This window comes from Lepidochelys kempii, chromosome 3 (genome assembly GCF_965140285.1).
Source record: "Lepidochelys kempii isolate rLepKem1 chromosome 3, rLepKem1.hap1, whole genome shotgun sequence".
NCBI lineage: Eukaryota > Metazoa > Chordata > Testudines > Cheloniidae > Lepidochelys > Lepidochelys kempii.
This window is the reverse complement of record NC_136382.1, coordinates 147,433,890-147,456,010: the sequence shown is the minus strand read 5'-3', so window position 1 is coordinate 147,456,010 and position 22,121 is coordinate 147,433,890. Positions and strand designations below refer to the sequence as shown.

Below are 22,121 nucleotides of genomic sequence, written 5' to 3'. Positions count from 1 at the left end.
GTGGGGATTTTTGCATGCGAGTCACACAAAACCTACTTGTACATCACACAAGAAAACCTTTTGAATCAATGAGTCATTCTTCTGTCCTCAAAACAGTTATAAAACACACTAATTAGTGTGTATCAATGGCCATCAGCCTACAAAAGCAAACAGGTCACTCAATCAATGTCTTTAATTAAATTGCGTGCTTATATAGACACAACAGGCACCAACAGGCCAAAGATTATTGTGTACCACATTGCAGGCTAAAATCACATTTTCATATCTATGTGAAAGTACTATATTTAAGCAGCACATTTAATAACTGCTTAGTTTTTATACAGGACATTTTGTCCATTTATCTCAAAATGCTCTGTAAACTCACGTATCATTATTTCCAATTTACAGATAAGAAAACCAAGGCACAGAAGCGACTTGCCCAAGGTCACACACCCAGTCACTGGCAGAGCAAGCAACAGAATCCAGGCATTTTGACTTCCCCACCCGGTACTCTGTCCATTGGAACATACTGCCCCATCCTAAATAGGAACAGAAGAGACTTAATGGTAGGGCCTGGAACTGGCAATGCAGACTAGAGGGATAAGAGGTAGGATGGCTAATCTGGGTGACTCTTGTTGCAAATTAGTCCAGGTTTCAGACTTAAAAAAACAAGGAGTCTGATCTACAGTATAGGAGTCCGGTCCACAAAAAGATGCATGAAAGTTGTTTGAGTTTGGGGGGTTTTTTTGTTTTAAATGATCATACTAAGTCTTTTCCCCCTATCCAGATCAATATCTCTGTTCTTCACTCTCTCTTAATAGCTAAGTAGTTCTTAAACTCTCCTCCTTTTTTTCCCTCCATCCCAAATTTTAGCACTCCCCCTCACTTTCACTCCAAACACCTGCTTTTTCTCCCCTACTGTTGTGTCTTGTTTATTTTCTGACTCTTAGCTGAAGGACTAATGAGAGAGATCCATTAGTTTCTCACTCCTTTTCTTGCTCCCTACATTTGATGCTTCTTCTCACCCTTTCCCCTCTACTGGGAATTCTGTCACACTTGGCACTCATCACACACTTGGTAATTCCCTAGTGTTCACCTGTGCTGCCCAAGGGGAAGAAAGCTGGAAAACCAACAGAGATGAAGCTCTGAAGTCCTCAGTGAACAGGAAAAGTGATGCAAGATAAGGAAGAAATTGGCAACTGTGGGAAGAGGGCAGAAGGGGTGGAGGAATTGCAGAGGCAGATCATAAGAACTTATGCCAACCAAGTGTGAGGGTATGGCAGTGCTAGCCTTTGGTACACTGATGGGGAGCAATAAGTCTACTCCCCTCCGTCACTTACAAATCTTTGTTTGGGGGATTCAGGATAGCAGGGAGGAAGAGAGCACCAGCTGGCATTTACCAAGCTTGCAAACTCATAAATCCAAGCTGATGAGCCTTGTATAACTTTGTAAGTGTACATGAGTTAAGGGATGTTCCATGATTTAATATTTTCACAAATTTCAAAGATAATTAACTGATTTTCTTCAATTTTGTCATGATTTTAAGAAGATGTACAAAGCGAGTCTAGTTTGGAGAATATCAATTCAGTATTTTTAGAGAGCTATGAACATTTAAAGTCAGAAAATTTAGAAAAACACATATTTAGCAAGTCATGAGTTAAGGGCACTTTAGCTATGCACTTAACACAATGTTATATTCTGCAGGCTCTATTAATTTTCAAACAGCCATAATTTGGTCAAATTAAATCCAACGATATTTGGTAAACAAGCAAAGACTAGTTCCCAAAGAGAACTGTATCTGTGCCTAATTCTGAAATTCAGCTATTTTTGCTACAGCTGTCCGAAACCACAGTGGGATAATCTTTTAAACATGTAAAGGTCCTTTTCATCCTAACTGAACAAGAACAGTGAGGCAGATTTTGCTCAAAACTTCAAGGAAAAAAAGTCATGTTTGGGCAAAGACCAAGAATGTGAAATTTTAACACCCCACAAAAAAAAATCAATGTTTCCAAATAAGCAAAAAAGGGGATTTTAACTTAATCTGCTTTGATAGTAGGTGCAATCAGGCTCCTGTTATGAAAATTAGAATAAAGATCTAATCTGAAAATATAGCTCCTAAAATGAAGAACTACCTTCAGTACGCCTGTGCATAGGTAAATGAGGTTGCAGAGGTGACAGCAGGTTATCCAAGAGATTAAGCAAACTTTCTAAGACACCACTGTTGCTAAGTGACCTTTGGCCAATGCAGGAAAGCAACACGAAGACCCTAAAGATAAAATTAAAAATGTTTAACACACTGAACAGTTCTCTTCAGTTATAATTCTTATAAAAAAGCATTTAAAGCAGTAATACTTCTTGGAAAATACATCAAACAACATTTTCACATGTTCAAATCAAAGATCAAGGAAGGTAAGGGTAAAAAACGAACGCTGTAGTTCAAAAAGGTAGGCAGGGTTCTATTTGTACTATCAGAGGGACAATGTAATATTATAAAATCTGCAGTTTCTCATTTTAACTGTAAGTCATCAGCAGTAACTTACCATTAGAAGCCTGCAGAGTTCCCAATCTATGCATTTTCTTCACTGAGAATTGACCAGTTTCATTTCCTATTCTACTTGTCCCTACTTTTATATTATAATTCTGTGTATTGTAAAACAATGAACATTTGAAAGCATACACAGACTAAATTCCCCATCCACCACAATACCCATACCACATTATTCCAGTGTGGGTGCACTCCTTTTGCCTGAAGTGTAAGGTTTTTTGTAACCTTCATTTTAATAATTTACCATCATGTTTTCCCAAAGGAACAAACTCTTCTATTTAACTGACAGCAGGTCATCAGGAGGGAATAAGATGATTACTTCTTGAGGGCACCAGGCTCAAAAACAAAGTTCCGAAATAGCACTGCTTTGAGTTTGCTGGAACACCTATTCGAGCAAGAGAATTTTCCCACCTTTGACTCAAAGAATCCAGGAGGACAAGGGAGAGTTGAAGTGGCAGCAGAAGTTTTTCCTATTTGAGATAAAGTGAACAGGCTGGCCCATGTGTTATAAGCCTACAAAAGCCTGCACACCCCAATACAGCAGCCAAATATTTATGGCTGATGTTCCGAAAATTTTTATCATCTTTTTAAAGAACAGTATCAAATCTGAATAATCAAGATGACTAATGGCTAGCCTTGAGACCACGCAAGTAAGTTCATTACACTTAAGACCTGGGTTTGATTCTAAGCCCGTCTTTTGCTCTTACTCCAAAGAGGTTGGACCTGTGTTCCAGATGCTGCTGATTTTATATTTCTATGGAGCTGCTTTCAAATCACCATCTTACTTCCTAAACCACTAGTAACTGAGATCTCTGTGATGAAAACCCATCTAAGCCTTGCAAAGAAGAAAGTGGCTCATGTTGCTGTGAAGCAACCCCTGCAAATGTGGAAAGAGCATCTCCAGGAGTCCCTATCCAGTCCCTCCAAAGCACAGATATGTTGCTAGATCACTAACACCACCACCGAAAAACAAGAAAGAACTGTGATTCACACTTATATTTTGCTGTTGTATTTCCTTGTAGCCATCTTTGAAGCGAGCAGAAGGAAAGACAGACATAATGGGTACAATTCAACCACACTGGGTAAGAAAGAGACAATGTTTTTGTTAGGACAAGTGACTGAAAAAGTTTAATACTAGCATTTGAAGTGTCATCATTAAGTTTCAGAGTTAACAGTGAACTGCAAAAACCTCATCAAAACCAATCCCAATAGCCTTTGTGAGATCCCAGAAGAGATAAGCCCTATATAACTATTAAATGTAATTAGCAATGTTTGTGTAGAATTTGATACACTTGTTGCCTATTAATAATCCAAGAAATCTGAACTGCAGATCTCCTGATATGCCTGCTCATAGTATTTAATACGATGAACAGAAATGTTAAAGAATCATTACATTCCTTTCATTCATTACCATAAGGTATTAAATCCAAGGGATTAGTAATATTCAAAAAAGAAGATTATGGATAAGAATATCCATAGTTGCAGTAAGCAGAATAAAAGTGGACAATGGGATATAAACCACAATCACTCAGAAAACAGGACTACCACTAACTTGTTTGGTATTGAGGAAGCAACTTCCTTTATGGGAGTTATTTTATAAATTATGTATTATGGGGTTTGTCTAAAGCACCTATTCCAGCTAGAGCTGCATGACATTTTTGTGTCAAAAAATGTACATGCTGAAAAATTAAGTTTTGCTCAACCCAAAACTATTCATGAAATTGGGTCAAGTTTGTCAAGTAGTTACTGAACTGAAAAATTGAAATGTCTTGGAAATGCTGAAATGAAATTGTTCATTTTGACATTTTATTTTTTGGGCTGGCAGAGGAGTGGTGGTGTGGTGGCGATGGCACTACCCTCTTTATAACTTTTAGCCCAGTGGCTAGGGCACTCAGCTGGAATTTGACACACCCAGGCTCAATTCCTCCTCTGTCTGATGTGAACAAGGAAGGTGAACTACAATCTCCCGCATTATAGGTGAGCTCTCTAGCCAATGGACTATGGGATAGCCTGGTGTGGGTCACACAATTTCTCCTATTGAAGCTGTTCTACTTTTTTATAAAAATTTAAGTCATTGGACCAGGGACTTGAACTTGGGTCTCACATATCCTAGGTGAGTGCACTAACCTATGCAATAATTCTCATTTTTCCCCCCCGGCGCAATAACTGTTCATCGTCATTATGAACGTCTATGAATCGCCATTACTGCTCCCTTTTTTTTTTTTAAATGCCCAAAAATGAAATGAAAAATGTCAGGTCTCGTTGAACGAAGCATATTATTCAATCCAACGTGATTTATTTTCTGAGTTTTTTGTTTCAAAACAGAAGGTAGCAAACAAACAAACAAAAAAACCAGTATTCACCAAGCTCTAGTTCTGACAACAGCAGGGAGAGGAAACCTGATTAGTGGTCTCTCTTATGCTCATGTTGTACTTATGAAGTTATTCTGCAAAGAAAAAAAGGATTTTTATCTGCTCCAGTTACTCAGAATTCTGAGGTATTTGTTAAAATACAGCTGTAATTAGTCATCCTCCTTGGCCTCACTTCAACAACTCATGTATACTTTTTAGTCATGGGTATTTTTCGTAAAAAAAAAGTCATGGATAGGTCACATGCAATAAAAAAAAATTCACAGCCCGTGACCGGTCCATGACTTTTACTATATATCCCTAACTAAAACTTGGGAAGAAGGCCACAGGTGCTCGGGGGGCTCTGCATGTCCCTGCAGCTCCTAGGCAGCGGAGGGGCCAGAGGGCTCCACGCACTACTCCCGCCACAAGCGCTGACTGTGCAGCTCCCATTGGCCTGGAACCGCAGTAAATGGGAGCTGCGAGGTGGGACCTGCGGGCGCAGGCAGCGCACAGACACCCCCCCCCCCCCCAGGCCTCTCCATCTAGTAAGAGCTGCAAGGCCATGCCAGTGGGAGCCGGGGAGCCCTGCACCCTGAGCTAAGAGCCCCCCAATCCCCTGACTCTAGCCCTGAGCCCCCTCCCACACACCGAAACTGCTGCCGCTAGCCCAGGGGTTGCCCGGTTCAGGCAACCCCTGAGCCAGCACCAGCCGCTGCAGAAGTCATGGAATCCATGACCTCCCTGACAGACTTGCAGCCTTACTGTAGTAATTACTGCAGTTACTCACTACTGTTACTCACACCTTCTTGTCAACTGTTTGAAATGGGCCACCCTTATTACCGCTACAAAAAAAGTGATTTTTCCTCCCTTGATATTCTACTGTTAATTGAATTGTCTCATTAGCACTGATCCCCCACTTGGTAAGGCAACTTCCATCTTTTCATGTACTGTATATACATACCTGCTACTGTATTTTCCACTCCATGCATCTGATGAAGTGGGTTTTAGCCCACAAAATCTTATGCCCAGATAAATTTGTTAGTCTGTAAGGTGCCACAAGGACTTCTCGTTGTTTTTGCTGATACAGACTAACACGGCTACCACTCTGAAACCTGTGACTAGCTAGGAATTTAAGGTCAGCCACTATGACACTCCCTCACCAACCCAGGCAGGGGGCCCAGTTTAGGAGGGGTCTGGCCAGAGTAGGGACACCCTAACCTCCACATTGAACTCTAACCCTGAGGTCACTGCCTCACTCCTGTATGTAGCGTGACCCTGCTCCCCTGCGAAGGCCTCTGAGATCATTGCTTTTCCCCTCCTATATAATCATAATATTTACATATGTGGACATCAGGTTTTTCACCGTTTTTTAATCAAAATCAACAGGATCCTGAACAGATGATGTTTTCAAAAAACATCATGTTACTGAGGGGTAGACATTCCATTGAATTGAGTGTAAGGCCTCACTTTGCTTGGCCCACTAGATTTCCCTGATTTTATTTGGGCTAAAGAATGACTACAGAGCTGGACAATGGTCGAGTTTAGATGAATTCACACTCCTGCTGTGGGACCTGAAAATGTCAATCACTATTTTAGAGATAAGTATGGATGTCGAGGTCAACCAGAGATCCCAGTAGGCTTTTTATCATTGATGGGAAGGGCTACTCATCTAGTTGTCTAAGTCCCTTATACTAAGGGACAGAACCATGGTTTCCCAATGCACAGACATCCACTGCGGAGATGCGAGACAAAGACACCCAAGACAAAGGAAGGTAACAGTGCACTAATGAGGCTCCTGATACAGAGAATGTCTTGCACAATGATACTGGCCCATAGTTATAGATCAAGAATTACTGAGTCATGGCACCACTTTGACCAGAAAAGTCACAGTACTTGGGAAGAGAGTTCTTCAAAGACCTGCTACATAAACATGCCAGCAAAGTGAACGTGGTACTCGACAGCTGAACTGACTCCTGACTTCTAGTGCAAGGTGTCAGGGAATAAAACTAAATCAGAGATCCTCAAGAGCAGCGTGATATGGTCCTTGACATCCAAGCTTGCATAGCATGATAACACTGTCAAGTTTCAAAGACAATGAACTTCCAAGAGGCACAAAACCTATATACCTGGCACTGACACCTCCAAACATTAGTCCCAACAGGTGGAGTTTCAGGAGACTCAAGTTTTGACATGTGCAGTTACTGGACGCACAGCACATAGCATGAATGCAACTGTAAATCTCTTAAAGGGAAAAATAGGTACAAAGTGTTCTTGGCCACCACAGAAATGACAGAAGGGCACAGCTTAAAGCGGATAAGTTATGAGAAAGATAAATTCTCTCAAGAGAAAAGACAGAGGCAGTGACTGCCATCACTGAATACCTGCTCACTGCCTCTTGAATTCACAGCAACAAGCCGGTGGATGGAGCCATGCCCTTTTGTAAATTTTCATATCAAGATCAGCACACAATGAAAGAGGCAGAGTACTCATGTATCCCCAGACACCGCTAACCCAAAAGTTCTGAGCGTGTTCACTTATGTAGCAGAAACCCATGCAAGTAATGCTCTTAAGAACTTACAAGTGTATATACTTCCTTTACAACTCAGAAATGCTGTACTTTGACTCTGCTTTTCCATCAGAAAGCATCGGACTCACTTTTAAGTTGCATCAGACTGCCAAAATGGAGATTTCCTGTTAAGAAATTGTTCTTTAAATATAATTTTAGTGGTTGTTTTGTAATTAAATGTAGTGATCAGATCATCAGTTTATTACAAGGAACTTCTCATCTTTGTGGTGAGTTGGGTAAGTCCATTTGGCTCCAGACACACGACAACACTTCACCTCTAATTTAGGTAATCTTTTCAATAACTGCTTAAATCAAAAAGGGACCTTTTTAAAATGAAAAGCTTACCTTATATTGAAAACCAGAATCCACAGGAAATATAAAATCAGAACTAGCATTTTTTTCAAGCCTCTGGACTTCTATTGTTAGTGCTAGTAGGAAAAAAAACGCATCTGCCATCTTCCTAAATACTAGGTTAAAAACCTAACATTTTGCAACAAAATTATGTAAAATCATTCATACACAGTAAACATTACAATGTATCTCTATGCCAAAGCAAACTTACCTGTCTTGTGGGAAAATAAGAAGTTGTTCTGAGTTGTACAGTTCCTGCAAAACGTTAGAGAGAAACTGCCCCCACCATCTTTCACCTCCACACAGCTGAACAAGTAGAAGGCCAGTGTGCAACCGTATTTTTGGGGTCCCACTGATACACAGATGTTTAAATAACTCTTCACAAGCCTGAGCATGAAACGTACTTTGCAGAACCACAGGAACAGAATGCCCTTATAAGAGAAGGAAATCAAATGAAATGCATATGGACATTTAAGAGAAGAGGTGTTTGTCTTCAGATTTTAAAGAGTAGCAAGTTACTACATTCATAAGGAATGCTATAAATTGGATAAAAAAAATTTCCAATCCATGAATGCAAGTTAAAAATAAACAGTCAAATGGTATCCATATAAAAACATTATAAAAGCTTTACATTTATTTTTTGTATGCTTCATTATGTATGGCTCGTTTAAAAATTAAAAAAAAAAAAAGCATGCTCGGTTCTCCAGATTGCTAGTGAAGTAAGCTCAAAGTTACAAGGATTTTTCCTATATTGATAATTTTATGTTAGAAATTTCTAACAGTCAAAAATGTGACTATTAAAGGCGAAGACTAAAATTTTCAAAAATGCTGAAGTGACATAGGAGCTTAAGTCCCATTTCAGTGACTTTTAGCGAGACTTCAGCTCCAAAGAACTACAAGGGGATTTAACTGCTTAACTGCTACTTTAGGCATCTAAATCCAAAATTATCATAATCAAAACCTTCACTCAGCTGTCACCTAACTTTATAGTCACCTAAATTTCCGCTGATTAAGTCCCTAGGGTGCCTAAAAATCTGCTGGTGGGCATGTGCCTATTCACCTACTAAGTCCTGACACCCAACATCTAATTTATGCCTAAACCCTGGAGGGATCCTAAAACTAGGCTTTCCCCTTTGAGGCCCAATCCAGTAGGTGTACTCAGAGGCCACCTTGGAACACACCTACCTGAGTGTGCCCTGCACAAAATATGTGGTGGTGCCCCCCTTTTTACTCAGTGGCCCAGCAGTTAGATCACTCACCCAGAATGTGGGAGACCCAGATTCAAATCCCCTGGGAGCAGCAGGGATTTGAACCTAACCACCGGGCTATGGAGTATTCTAGGGTGGGTCTAAATCTCTCCTGTTGCAGCTGTTCCATTTTGTATAAAATACTCATTAGGCCAGAGACAGAGGAAAAAATGCTCTATAGGTCAGTGGTTAGAGCACTCCCTGGGAAATGGGAGATTCAGGTCCATATCTCTGATCCAATGAATTTTTAAGTATTTTATGCAAAGTGATTGCTAAATTATGTTACCCAATTTAAAGCAGGATGGACTGATTTAATTTACCAATTATAATTATGACCTAATTAAGGAAGCAAGGAGCTTGCATTACAATCAATTATTTTAAACTTGTTTTACATTCGTACGTTTTAGTTATTTTCCTAAAGAAAGGTTCAACCTCATTGGTTGGTATAACCATTACAACATGTTGATGTGCAACCAAAAACAGACTTTATACTAAATTCAGTGGTACCTTTTGCTAACCAGAAAGCTACACTAAAATCAGATGTAAGCATTTATATAGTTTAACATACATTTATTCAGATTCCTAATTTTTACTTATTATGTTAAATGAATGATGCATTTCTTATTTATTAGATAAGAAAAATTAACACTGCCTTTGGACAGAAACTTGGATTGAAATCAATGGGAAGTCGATACCTTTTTGAATGCCTGCTTAGGTGCTTTTGAAAATCCCATTCAGCACCTACCTGCATCTTTAGGTGCCTATATACTTTTGAAAATCTGGCCTCAGGCCTTTGAAGTTTTTAGAATTAGTAGACCTCACTCTCCCACTGGGTTTTTATTCATAAGTTGGAAGAGACAAGCAAACTTCCCTGCTCATTTCAACTCTCAATAGCTTTATCCACTTTGAATGCGCTAGTCCAAATCAAGAAAATATTCTGCTAGCTAAATCTGAAACCAAAAAGGAATTAAGGCAAAAGCATCCCTACATAACAAAAATGAAGTACTTACAGTTGGAAAAATGTAAATACGAGCATTCGCAGCAGTATGAAGACTTAAGACATGTTTAATGCAGTACCTGATATTGTGATATTTATAAAGCTTGAGTTATCCTCAGAAATTAAAATTTTCCCCCAATTCTGTAGATAATTAAAAAAGCAGCACCCTTTATCTCATTAAAAGTTGACGAGAGCAAATCGATGCAGCATATTTTCATTTAAATGATTTTTTAAATTATAGAAATTTAGGCCTTAATGTAGGTTGTCAACTTCAAATTTAATTTTAAACAAGTCTATTTTTAAAAGGGAAATTTAAATAAAATAATCCATTTTTTACATTTCTTTTTTTTTTTAAAATCATTTATTTTTGTCCTTCCTGATTTTATAGTAAATGTGACCTCAATACAATATAAAAAGCTTTCTATGTATTGTGTGGGTCAATAAACATGACCACTTCTAGCATATCTTCTTGCTCAAAAAGCTAACTGAAGAAATTAGCAAATTAAGCTTTTCAACGTTTCTGGAACACTGGTAAAAGTGTTATTGAATATTTTAACTGATCTATTTGCAAACATTAAAAAAACCACTAACCATTGGAGGAATGAAGTAAGCTAAGTAAAGTATCCAGTAAGTATCTGATGATGGTGCGTAACTGCTCTGTGGAGGACATCTGAATCAGCTCTTTTGGGTCAGGTTGTTCTTTTAGTGTCTTCCTGCTTGCACCTAAAGCTACTTTGAGCCTCTGTACAGCATGATGGGCCAAATTGAGTTGAAGCTGTAGCTGAATGCAGTCCTGGTAAGCAGAAAACACTCTACTGTCCTCCTCTACTGCCTTATCTGGCTTTCGCAAAAAATACTGAGCATTGTTAGCACTGTTGAGTGGAGGCAGGTCAATGCTTTGCAAAAGGATTTCCAGTCTATGGCATGCCAAGTTGTACCTATAGGGGGAAAATTCCAGCACACCTTTCAACTGAAATTCACATATAGCAACACATATTTAAGATTTAAATTGCTAGAAACTGAATATTTGTTACTTTATATACACTATTAAATAAAATACTGAAAATGGAGGGAAAGAGGATATCTATTTACTTTTTTTTAAAATCACCACTATGGAGCTTATAGCGTAACATCTGTACTACATTACAAGGCCAAGTTACACTGTCTGATATTTTTAAACAAGTCCTGGAAAGTAGCAATACAAAATTACTGACATGGTCTTTCCAGTGTTTATTTAAAACAAGTTTAACTGCATATTTGTGTACACATTTCTTCCCACCTGCACTGTATGTCTTCTTGCAATGCAATCATCATTGTTAAGTGTTGGTCAATTTCTGGCTGGTTTGCAGCTTCACCTTCTCCTCTTAGAGGATCATGCATTAACTTCAGTTCACTTTCCAATGGCAAGATATAGGTATGACCATAGTAAAACCCTAATGGGATTTTGGCTCTAGCATTTGTACTACCATATCGACCAATTACGGTGATCTGTAATGAAAGGTAATGTAACCTTTATTGTTGCATAAAGAAAATTTAACACAAATCACTTCCATTTGAAAGAGTTTAAAAGAACAAGAAATTCAAGAATCAGTATTTGTGGGAAAGCATTTTCATTTTTAGCTTATTTTTTTTTACCTTCATGAACCTGCAAACAGGTGGTGGTATTAAGTCATGTAGAATGAGTGAATGTGTGCTAATATCAGTAGCTACTACCAAACGTCTTCCATCCACCTCTTCTCCTAAAGTCCAAATGTCAATTGACAAGGAAGCCAAGTCTCCACAAGTGGGAATCAATACATCTGTCAACAGTACAGGTCTCCCAAAATCTAAGGTCACAAATCTTCTTGCTCCTATGAAAAAAGTTAGATGGGCTGAAAGCATCAGTACCATTCCAATTAACCAAAATACAAAGTCCGAAAATAGTGGTTTGATATATTGATTCAGTATAGTTCAGAAAGACTATATTTGTGAAAATTTTCAGTTTTACTGAACAAAGTAGTTTGTTAACTTGCAAACTGACTGAAGATGATCTGAATCATAGACATAACTTCACTTGCAAATAATAGTAAAAAGAGTCCAAAATATTTGACTTGGATCCACTGTACTGGTAATCAATTTATGCAGCAAAGTGTACACACACGTATGTACACATACACACAAAACTTAAATGCATAAAGGTATAAGAATAGGTGGTATACGTATACAAACTATTCTAAATCTTTTAGAAACCTATGAAGTGCTGGAAAACCTATTTGTTGCCCCTTCTTCACATGCTATACGGGCAAAACAGTTGCCTGCTTTCTCCTTAATTTCACCATTTCTATCACTAGAGTTTCATAACTTCTGCTTGCTCTAGAATAGGCAGCCATAGAGGGTAAATAAATAGCTAATATAAAGCTAGATATTTGTGCCCTTTGGCAAAAGTATTTCATTAAAGTACCTGTCTAGAGATCCCAACATACTTTCCTCTGCAGTATTTTTTCAGCAAGTGTCCTTGTACATTCAGCTTTCTTGGCATACGATGGTAACAAAGTCACACACGTTTATTTACAAAGCCAAATAGGACTGCAGCTACACTATTAATCAAAGTGTCCTAGAAAATATTCAACCTCCATCAGAAAATCCCATTACGCATAACCAAGATGTTAAGAAAGAGTTCTAGTTTTACCTGAGTGCATTCGTTCTATAATGATGGACTGATGAGGTGGAGGCTGAAGAAAATGTGAAGCATGAGATATTGCAAGAGCAAGTCCAGATCCAAGTGGATTCTGAGGAGGAAGAAACACTAGTAAAATTAAGGTCATTAAAATGTATACTATTTTGTATGTATATGAAGGTCTTGTTCATGTAAGTGTAAGAATGAAAAAAAATTCAGTCCCTTCTATTTACAAGTTTGATATTCTTGACATCACTTACACTATATTTTGCACTAGTATGCACCATGAGGAAATACTAATACTAATCAATGGATTCAAACCCACTGAATCCTTGTTCAAAGGATTAATATTACAGCTACATGGTTATGTTACCTCCTATATAAGGAATCTATTTTCTTTTAATAGAATATCTTATTATAGATATTCTTATCTTATAGATATATCTTATTTAATAGAATATCTTGCCCTGCTATAATAGGCCATATGAAAAGGAAATTTTATCTAGTAGTTAAATATTTACATCTCAACCAAAGTCGATAAACAGAATTGTTACTCATCAGTCAAGTAAAAAGTAAAACAGATAGTTAAATCCTGATTGTCTCATTTCTATTAGAAAAGTAATTACCGTTCTGGACTTGTTTGCATTTTTGTTATGTGCAGCAAGATTAACTGTTGGAGGATCAATGACTGAGCCAGGGAAAAGCTGAGCAAGCTCTGCACTGATAACAGCAGAAACTGCCTCATTTGGCGGAGTCAAAGGTGGAGTCATAAACAGAGGTGTTGTTTTTGGAGTGGGTGGAATGACATCTGAAGGATGAATGAAGAACCCTGGTGCGGCTACTGGGTTGGAAGGCACAGAGTTGTGAACAGGACCAACTGCTGATGCTGCTGCAGCTGCTGCTGCTGTTGTCTGATGTAGTTTTGCTTCCAGCTTAGCTTTCTGTAAGAAAATAAAAGCAGAGTATGTAGAGTAGACCAACACTGCCTGTAAACGTATTAGTAATATGCACTATGGACGGAGTATAAAACCTCAACCTTCATTTAAACTATGTAAAAATGTATGTTATCCAACTATCACCATTATGGTTCTATTAATTACCTAACACAAGCTGGAAAAATGGAACACTATTTAATCTGATAATGTTTATTTTATATGCCGTATTGTCGTAGCCCTATCTGTCCCAATTAGAGAGATCCAGTGGATGACATAATATTTTTTATTGGACCAACTACTGTTGTGTCTCTCACCAACATTCACTTTCAGATTTGTGTAATTATCCCAAAAATAAAATGGAGATTTATAATGCAAGAAGATTTCATTAAGGAAAAAGTAAAATTGCATACAAATCATCACTACCATATAAAATTTTTATTTTGTGTAAACTGGTACCATTATTAATGGCAACATCTCTTTCCTTTAATTCCAGTGTGGTTCCTTGACTATATTGTTCTTCTGCTTGTTAATCAAAACGATACTCTTTATGAAAGTGAATGACACTGATCAAACTCCCCACCCTCAAAACCTCACATGTACAAAAATAGAATTTGAAAGGCCAAAAAAAAAAAAAAAAAAAAATCGCATGGTAAACATTTTCATCATTTTGTTTAACGAATGTGATCCTCAGCCCAGAGCTGTTCCCTCCTCACAGGATACACTATGAAAATGGGGGAGGAAAAAAAAAGTATAGCTCTGTAACTACTTTCTCAGCTTTTGAAGTTTAGAGACAGCATGAAAAAATAGCCAAATAGCCTCCAACCTGTTGCTGAAGCTTCAAAAGCTGCTGCTGTTTCTCTTGCAGCACCTGGAGCTGTTGCTCGGCTGAGGCCATTGCATGAGAGAGAGACTGCAAAGCTACCTGGGCTGCTGAACTCAGTGCTGTCGAGGCTTCCCCAACCGTCCCAGATGAGAGGCCACCAACTGCTGGGGTAACCCCAAAGGTACTCACTGGCATGAAACAAAAGAAAAAAAAACAAACATGTATGTAGAAAAGAAGCACAAAAAGCACTTCTAAATGGCATCCTTAATTCCTTTATAGGTTAACAATAAAAGAGCAAGCTAAAAGCAAGAGAGAGAGAAAGTATCAAGTCGTAATTGTCTCACACAGCAAACTGGACAAAGTAATATTTTCTTGTGTGTTACAGAAGTTGCAGTTTATGCACTCTGTCTAAAATGTACATTCAACACATACCTAAATAAAGGTGTTACACTGGTTACCGTAACCGATTTCTTTTGCCATGTGGGGTTGTAATGCAAACACACGCTAATGTGCTATACACATTAGTTAAATTCAAACTTCTAAATTTACGTTTGAAATCTGGTTTCCTTCAGTTGTTTGTCAAATCTCTAAGAAAGTGTATGTTGCCATTTAACAACTTAAAATTTTAAACATTTACTCAACTTCTGAAATTGTTTGGGGGGGGGGAAAAACGTGTTGGATAAGTGGCATTCAAAAATCTAGAACACACTGATTTTTGTGTTTTAACTAAGTAGAAATAATAAAAGGTTGTATATACCAGTAAACGTACTTGCATCGTCCCTTTCTATCCTAGTCCCATCACTAGTTGAAACACAGGTAAAGTGCAGAGGCTCAACCTCCAGGAGTCCAGTAAGGGAGGTAAAACTACCCTCAGCTGCTGTACCACCACTAATCTTCCCATTCCCTGTAAGAAAAAAAAATATTTTGTTCATCATTTAGTGTTCTTTTGATAGTGGTCATGAGATTTTTCAAGTATGGACTGTGTCAGCAGTTAAATATAATCTGTGCACATTCTCATCTAACATTTCAGGAGGAAACAATTTAATAAAGATACTATAATATATACATTAATTTTTATAGAAATGTGTCTTTAGGTATAGGATTTTGAACATTCTAATTGTAGCTCTAAGTGCTATCTGGTCAGAGGATCAGGAACAAACAGCAGAAATAAGCTAAGAATGAAGGCTACACTCTTTGTTTGTGGAAGGATTGGCAAAATTTTGACTTGCAAAAAGTACATTCATCAACCCTAAGTAACATTTACTGTTAAGATCCACCCACACTCATGGATGCGTTTGGGGCAAGTTCAAAGATTTTTCTAGACCACGAAAGCTCAGTATTAGAATCCTTTACATTGGCCAGGAAGCCTAAGGAGAGTACTTCCAAAATTAACACTATAACCAGCAACATTTAACAGTCATGACTTCCATCAGATTATCTTCTGGCATTTCAAACATTAAGCCACAAGCCTAACTACCGTGATTTAAAAACTCTAAGATACAGAGGAAAGAACAAGTCTGAGAAGAGGCAAGAATGCATTTTAAAAGTATAATGTATTAGATTCAGAAGTTAATCAGCAGCTAACATCTCATTAAATATGTAGTATCTGGAGTGAAGAGAAAACCAGGTGGCAGCTTTGCAAGTTTTGGAGATAGATTTCTCTGTCCAGGAGATAGGTTGTGTCTACACTACCGCAGGATCGACGCTCCTACGATTGATGCACCCAGGGTCGATTTAGTGGGTCTAGTGAAGACCCACTACATCAATGGCAGAGCACTCTCCGGTCTACCCTGGTAGTCCACCAGGAATGAGACACATAAGGTAAGTCAACTGGAGAGCGTCTCCAGTCAACCCAGTGCGGTGAAGACACCGCACGCAGTAAATTGGCCTAAGCTACATCAACTCCAGCTGCGTTATTCACATAGCTGGAGTTGCATAACTTAGGTAGACTTACTGCAGTAGTGTAGACATAGCCATAGTTACCGACCTTGTTGAATGGTCAGAGATACCTTGGGGAAATTGCTTGTTAGAAAAGATACACGCTTTCTTGGATGGTGACTCTGACCCAATGAGCAATGGCAGCTCTAATGGGTTTAACCCTGCCCTTTCTTAGGACTTCCATAGAGTAAGCAAAGATTACCAAGATTTCTAGAAAAGACTGTTTTATCTTGGAAGAACTTTAGGACTGAGGGAGGTTCAAGTTATGAAGGAGAATTCCCTTGTGATGCATAGTTATCAGACAGATGGAAAGTAACACGATGTGTCTTAACTAAAATGAAGAGTGTGACGCAAAGACAAACTACTTAGTTTAAGTAAAGCTTGAGGAATAGTTCTGCTAAAAAAGGATTAATTTTGCTTACCCTTCTGACTGTGGCAACTATGAAAAAAAGACAAATCAGATTAACAGAAAATTGGGGATCAAGCAGGAACTCACATTAAGATTGAGCTTCGGTTTGGGGGCTATAATCTGCCACCTATATCAAGACAGCCCAAATAACTAAATATTACGCGAGTGAGTCATGATAGTGCCTTGTCTTCCACTGGTTTAAGACAGCTTTGAATGCAATGATCTAGCCTTAAAAGGTAAAGTTGATCTGACATTCAAATCAGGCTACTGTGAAAAAAAAGAGAAATCCCATAAGAAACAGAGAATGGTTCAATGGCTGGAGCACTTCAACTAATTATGGTAGGGTCACTAAAATGAGGTATTACCTATGTAGTTATACATAAGTGAAGACGACCACTTGATTGGTGTCCCTAGCCTCTGTTTGCCAGAAGCTGCAATTGGGTGACAAGGCATGGATCACTTGATGATAACCTGTCTGTTCATTCCCTTTTGGGGCACCTGCCATTGGCCACTGTCAGAGAACAGGATACTGGGCTTGATGGACCTTTTGTCTGACCCAGTATGGCCATTCTTATGATTCCCTTGGTAATTTTTTCTGACATGTTTATCCTTCAACTTAAGAACAGAGGAAAGTTTATTAACTCAATGAAGAGAGGTATGAGCAGATACTATTATCAGACATGGAAGTGGTCCAATACTGCAAAGAAAATAGATTTTATAGTTCTTAGTCACTATTACTTCTTTTGGGGAACTCAAAAATAGCATCCTCAACTAAAAATATTTTTAATCAGCTGAAAAATTGAGCTATTGAGTAAAGTAAAATTCTCAGTTTCATTAAGTTTATGGCAGACTGCTGATTGATCCCCTTGCTATGTTGATTGATCAAGGATTGATCCCCTTGCTATGTTGCAGGCAAAGTAACTTTTTCAAGTTCATGAGAAACAAGAAAAGATAATCCCACTTCAATCCCTAACTTCCTTCTAGGCTGAGGGGTGAAAGACCTCTAACTGGAGTAAAATTAGCTTCCTCCAAGAATAATTTATTCCAGTGATGGGGACAAATAATGTTAATCAACTTTCCAGAGTAGTTGGAGACAAAAATAGGAAGGGGTGGGCGGGAAGGATGTCAATTCATCATCTTCAGGACTGCTATCCATTAAGTGTCTTGACTTGATTTAGTCCAACCCCCTGCTCAAAGCAGGACCAACTCCAACTAAATCATCCCAGCCAGGCCTTTGTCAAGCCAGGCCTTAAACACCTCTAAGGATGGAGATTCCACCACCTCCCTTGGTAACCTATTCCAGTATTCCTTCCTTGGAGACTGTGCTTTTTGGCAGAGTTGTCAAAAATTAAGCCTCTTGGGGTTTTTTAACTCATCTAAATATCTCTTGATGCTTGACCTCCTTACTTGTCTTTTGGGGGAAGGGGGTTTAAGAGGGAACTCAGGCTTAGTCAAGTCAGATTCTTCTGTCTTTAGGGAATTGCATGACTGATGACAGTTAAACAGGGTGTGGATGACCAGCACCAGAGTTGTAATATTGAGCTGAGAGGCAGCTCTAAAAGCTCGTGACGCCAAGATGGATTTCTTCTGGATTGGTGAATGCACTTTTAATGACAACAGTGCCATACTGTGAAACAACTCATTGCTAGAAGCATAGGAAGCATAAAAATCAGTTTTGAGATGAAAGGGGAAAAGGAAACAGAGTTGAGTGGGAAGGAAATACCAACCACAAATGTATGGGTGAAACAAACAAATTAAAAAATTAATGCCTGAACAATAGAGAGAGGGTTTTCATAATGATGCATCACACAAATTAATTAGTATCATGTAATGCCTGGGCTCCACATTTGAAAAAGCATCAAAACAAGTGTCTACTTTAAAACCATAGGAGTCATGAACATCTATGTCACCAGACTCTATGCATGGAAGCAATTATCTTTAAAAAATCATGCAAACAAGTTGAGGCAAGTCACTTTCAGAGACAGATATGTGCTCTTCAGTTCTCAGAAGAGAATGTTTTACACTTTCACAAATCTACTCAAAGGTTAAAATACAGTCACTTAAATACTACAATACTAAATGCTTATTAAACCAATAAAAGAGAGGAAGAGATATTATTCTTAAGAGTTACTATTTTAAAAAGTTTTAGATCAAGTATCATTTTTTAAAGTGTGCATACCTGAAAGAACATCAGATAAATCAATTTCATCCGATTGTACACCAATGCTGCTGTTGTATACATTCTTACAGGAAGAGCCACTCATTTCCAAATCAAAAAGAACTGGATCAAAAGGTGAACTATATAATCCATATCTGCAAACAGAATAAGACAGTTGAACACTTCTTCAAACACCAAGCTATAAATTATTGAGAATGCATAGAGACTCAAAAAGAGACAAAAAGCCAAGTAGTTCATTTAGGATATTGGTTGTATTATTTCAGTGGACTAAAACTCACATACCTGTCATTTAATCAATGTATCTTTGAGGTTACCAATTATTCATATTTCACTAAAATCCTCTAAACTGGCACACATTGGTGGACAGCCTACTATCTTGATTAAGCAACTGTCATTAGAACAGTCACGAAGACTTAATACAATATTGTCTTGAAAGTATTCTTAAACATAAGAAAGCCATAGTCCCTTAGGAATTACAATTCATATGCCCAATAGCCACCCAGCAGCACAGCAGTATACGAACACCCACACATTACTAGCTGGCTGAGTTAAAGCAATAATTTAAAGATATACCACTTTTCTCCCAAAGCTCAAAGCCATTCAATCTTCCACAAAGATGGTGTTTTCAGCATGCCCTGCATCACTCTGGCAAAGAGAGGTGGTTGGAAACGTTCTGATGGAGCATATTTTCATCAGAAAAATGGCAATTCACTGAAAGCTAAACGTTGTGCAGAAACACGTAGATTTTGACTAATCTTCCAACAGTACCTAGGCGAGATTTCAAAACTTGCCTGCCAGCTTGCCTGCCTAGCTCCTCAGCAGCCCACTTAAAGGTTTACCTTTGAGCCTGAACCCCAGAGTCCACAATTTTGGGACAGTGCTGCCATACAGACTGTAAAGGAGCTACGGACCCTCAGGCTTCCCAACTCTCACAGCCCATTACCCCAAGAGTTGGGCAAACTCAGGGAATCAGCTGGCCTGGGAGTCTGGAAATCCTGGGACAGGCTTCAAGGGTCCACAGCTGTAAGGCACCCCATCACAGGGATTGCCCCAAGTCTGGGGACCCTCAAGACTTTCAGCCTCCACGGACTGCCCATGAATCCTGGAAGCACCAGCATCCCTGATTCCAAGGCAATCAGCACAGCATCTCTGCCATGCCAGAAACTCTGGAACCCTGGCAACTGTTGACTGAAATTGACATGATTCTTACAAGTTTCATCCCTGCCCATTACTGAATATCAGTGGTGAAACTGACCAGTCTGTGCTCTGAGAGCTTCACCACATGAAGTAGGTGGTAGTGAAGGAGATATCCATACTAAACATGTTGAACTGGCTATGATCATCATACGGTCATCCACGGTCTCTACATGTACTGTTCCACATAGCCCCAAAAGTCAGACCACCATACTTTTGCATGGACAGATGTCCGCTATCAAAGAGGACATCATGAGGTCCTTTTACAATGGCACAAGTCTTTCTCCTTTGGGATGACGCTAGCATTGATAAAGTCATTGCACTGATTTGCCTAATGGAAAAAGTAGTCATCAACAGGTGTAGCATGGGAACAAAAAAAGCTGCATCTCCTGACAAGAACATTATGTTGTGGCTACATATGTGAAATGTTTTAAAATATCATTTGGTACTTTCTAATGCTTGGGAAAAGGAGACACCCCAGAAGCTAAGACCACATGATATTTAACTCTGATCTAATGCTAGGCAATGTTGAGTCATTCAGAGGATCAAAACAGCAGTGATAGTGGAGAGAGTCTGGAGTACTTTGGAGATATTGGAGAGGTTTAACAGCTCATGCAAGGTTCAGCTGAAGTAGGGTTGAGGAGATAGTTGATGGCTACCTATGTGATACAGTCATTTCTCTCCCCCATCCCCCCATACATTCTTCAGCAGCTCAAGAGAGATATGTAACATCCACACTTCATCTATCCCTTCTCAAGCATTTACTCATGCGGCTTTTTCCCATGGCAGTAGCTAGTCACCAAAAGTGTATCTGCTCACTCAGAGACAATAGGAAGCTAGCATTAATTTAAATGAACACCTGCTTCTACATGATTATCAAGTATTATGCCATCTGATGGCAGTGATGAGAAAAAACAGAGCACAGAAGTTGTAGAGACTGAATACTATCGAACATATACTCCATAAAATGCTCCTTAGTGAAAAATTTACCAGTGGTTGTCATCTTATTTATAAAAAAAAAGCATGTGGCTACACATCACACATTTTTCCTGATGATTTGACTTCAATTATTTAAGAGTGTGGGAGAGAAGGGGAGACCATGCAAACACATTAACCTCAATAATTTGAAGGGACTCCTAGAAGACTACAAAGACGACATTTCATATTTTGTTCAATTTAAATACATACCATTACACTCACCTTTACCTTTGTAAACATGCAGCATTCTACAAATAAGTCAGTAGGAAAAACCTTTTTCTAATTTTTAAATATAGAAGCAGTTATGTTTTATACACATTTCATAACATGTGAACTGTACATGATGGGTGTGAAATCTCAAAAGGAGAAAAAGGCAGGAAGTTTGCCTTGATTAATAGATAAAGTCACACAGGGAATGCCAAGGAGCAGAGTAATCAGCTCATAACAAAGGCTGTGATATCTGTACACGTGATGAGAAAGATGCTTCTGCTGTTGTTCCTTAGCTCATCTCAACTGCAGAGGTATTGGAAAGGAAGAGAGATGGTCTCAGGTAACAGGGTCCCTGGACATCTAAGGCTTTTAGGTTAAAACTAGTACCTTAAACAAACACTTATTAGAAACTAACAGGCAGCATGCACAGATCACAGAGCATCACTAGCATGGTGTTAGAAAGCTGTGTAATGACTTGTGTTAATCAAATATATATATATACTCAATAATGTTAAAGAAATGAATATTCTAGTTAAGAAAACATGAAGGAATTTTTGCTTTTGTATGTGTTTCTGCTAATACAGCATTTCAGAATTTAGCTGAAACCGTTTCAGAGTTGTGTAAACCAGGAAACATGGTCTGTGCAATTTATTTGCAAAAAACCTTGGTCTGACTAAAGAGCAGGGTAAAGCAGAGTGTCATGAAATAATTTTTAACAACTTCAGGTGCCCACGAGCCCCTCCTAAGAAAACAAGCTAAGCAA

General features: G+C 38.6%; 1 protein-coding gene across 1 annotated transcript in view; it reads right to left on the bottom strand.

Moving 5' to 3' along the window:
• The window catches only part of BIRC6 (baculoviral IAP repeat containing 6), a 320,172-nt gene that overhangs the window by 220,852 nt on the left and 77,199 nt on the right, over nt 1-22,121 (bottom strand). Inside the window, 10 exon segments of the mRNA XM_073338417.2 lie at nt 2,112-2,245; nt 8,004-8,223; nt 10,628-10,974; nt 11,316-11,524; nt 11,672-11,886; nt 12,705-12,804; nt 13,319-13,633; nt 14,451-14,638; nt 15,220-15,354; nt 18,977-19,110. Coding sequence (XP_073194518.1) covers nt 2,112-2,245; nt 8,004-8,223; nt 10,628-10,974; nt 11,316-11,524; nt 11,672-11,886; nt 12,705-12,804; nt 13,319-13,633; nt 14,451-14,638; nt 15,220-15,354; nt 18,977-19,110 — 1,997 coding nt within the window.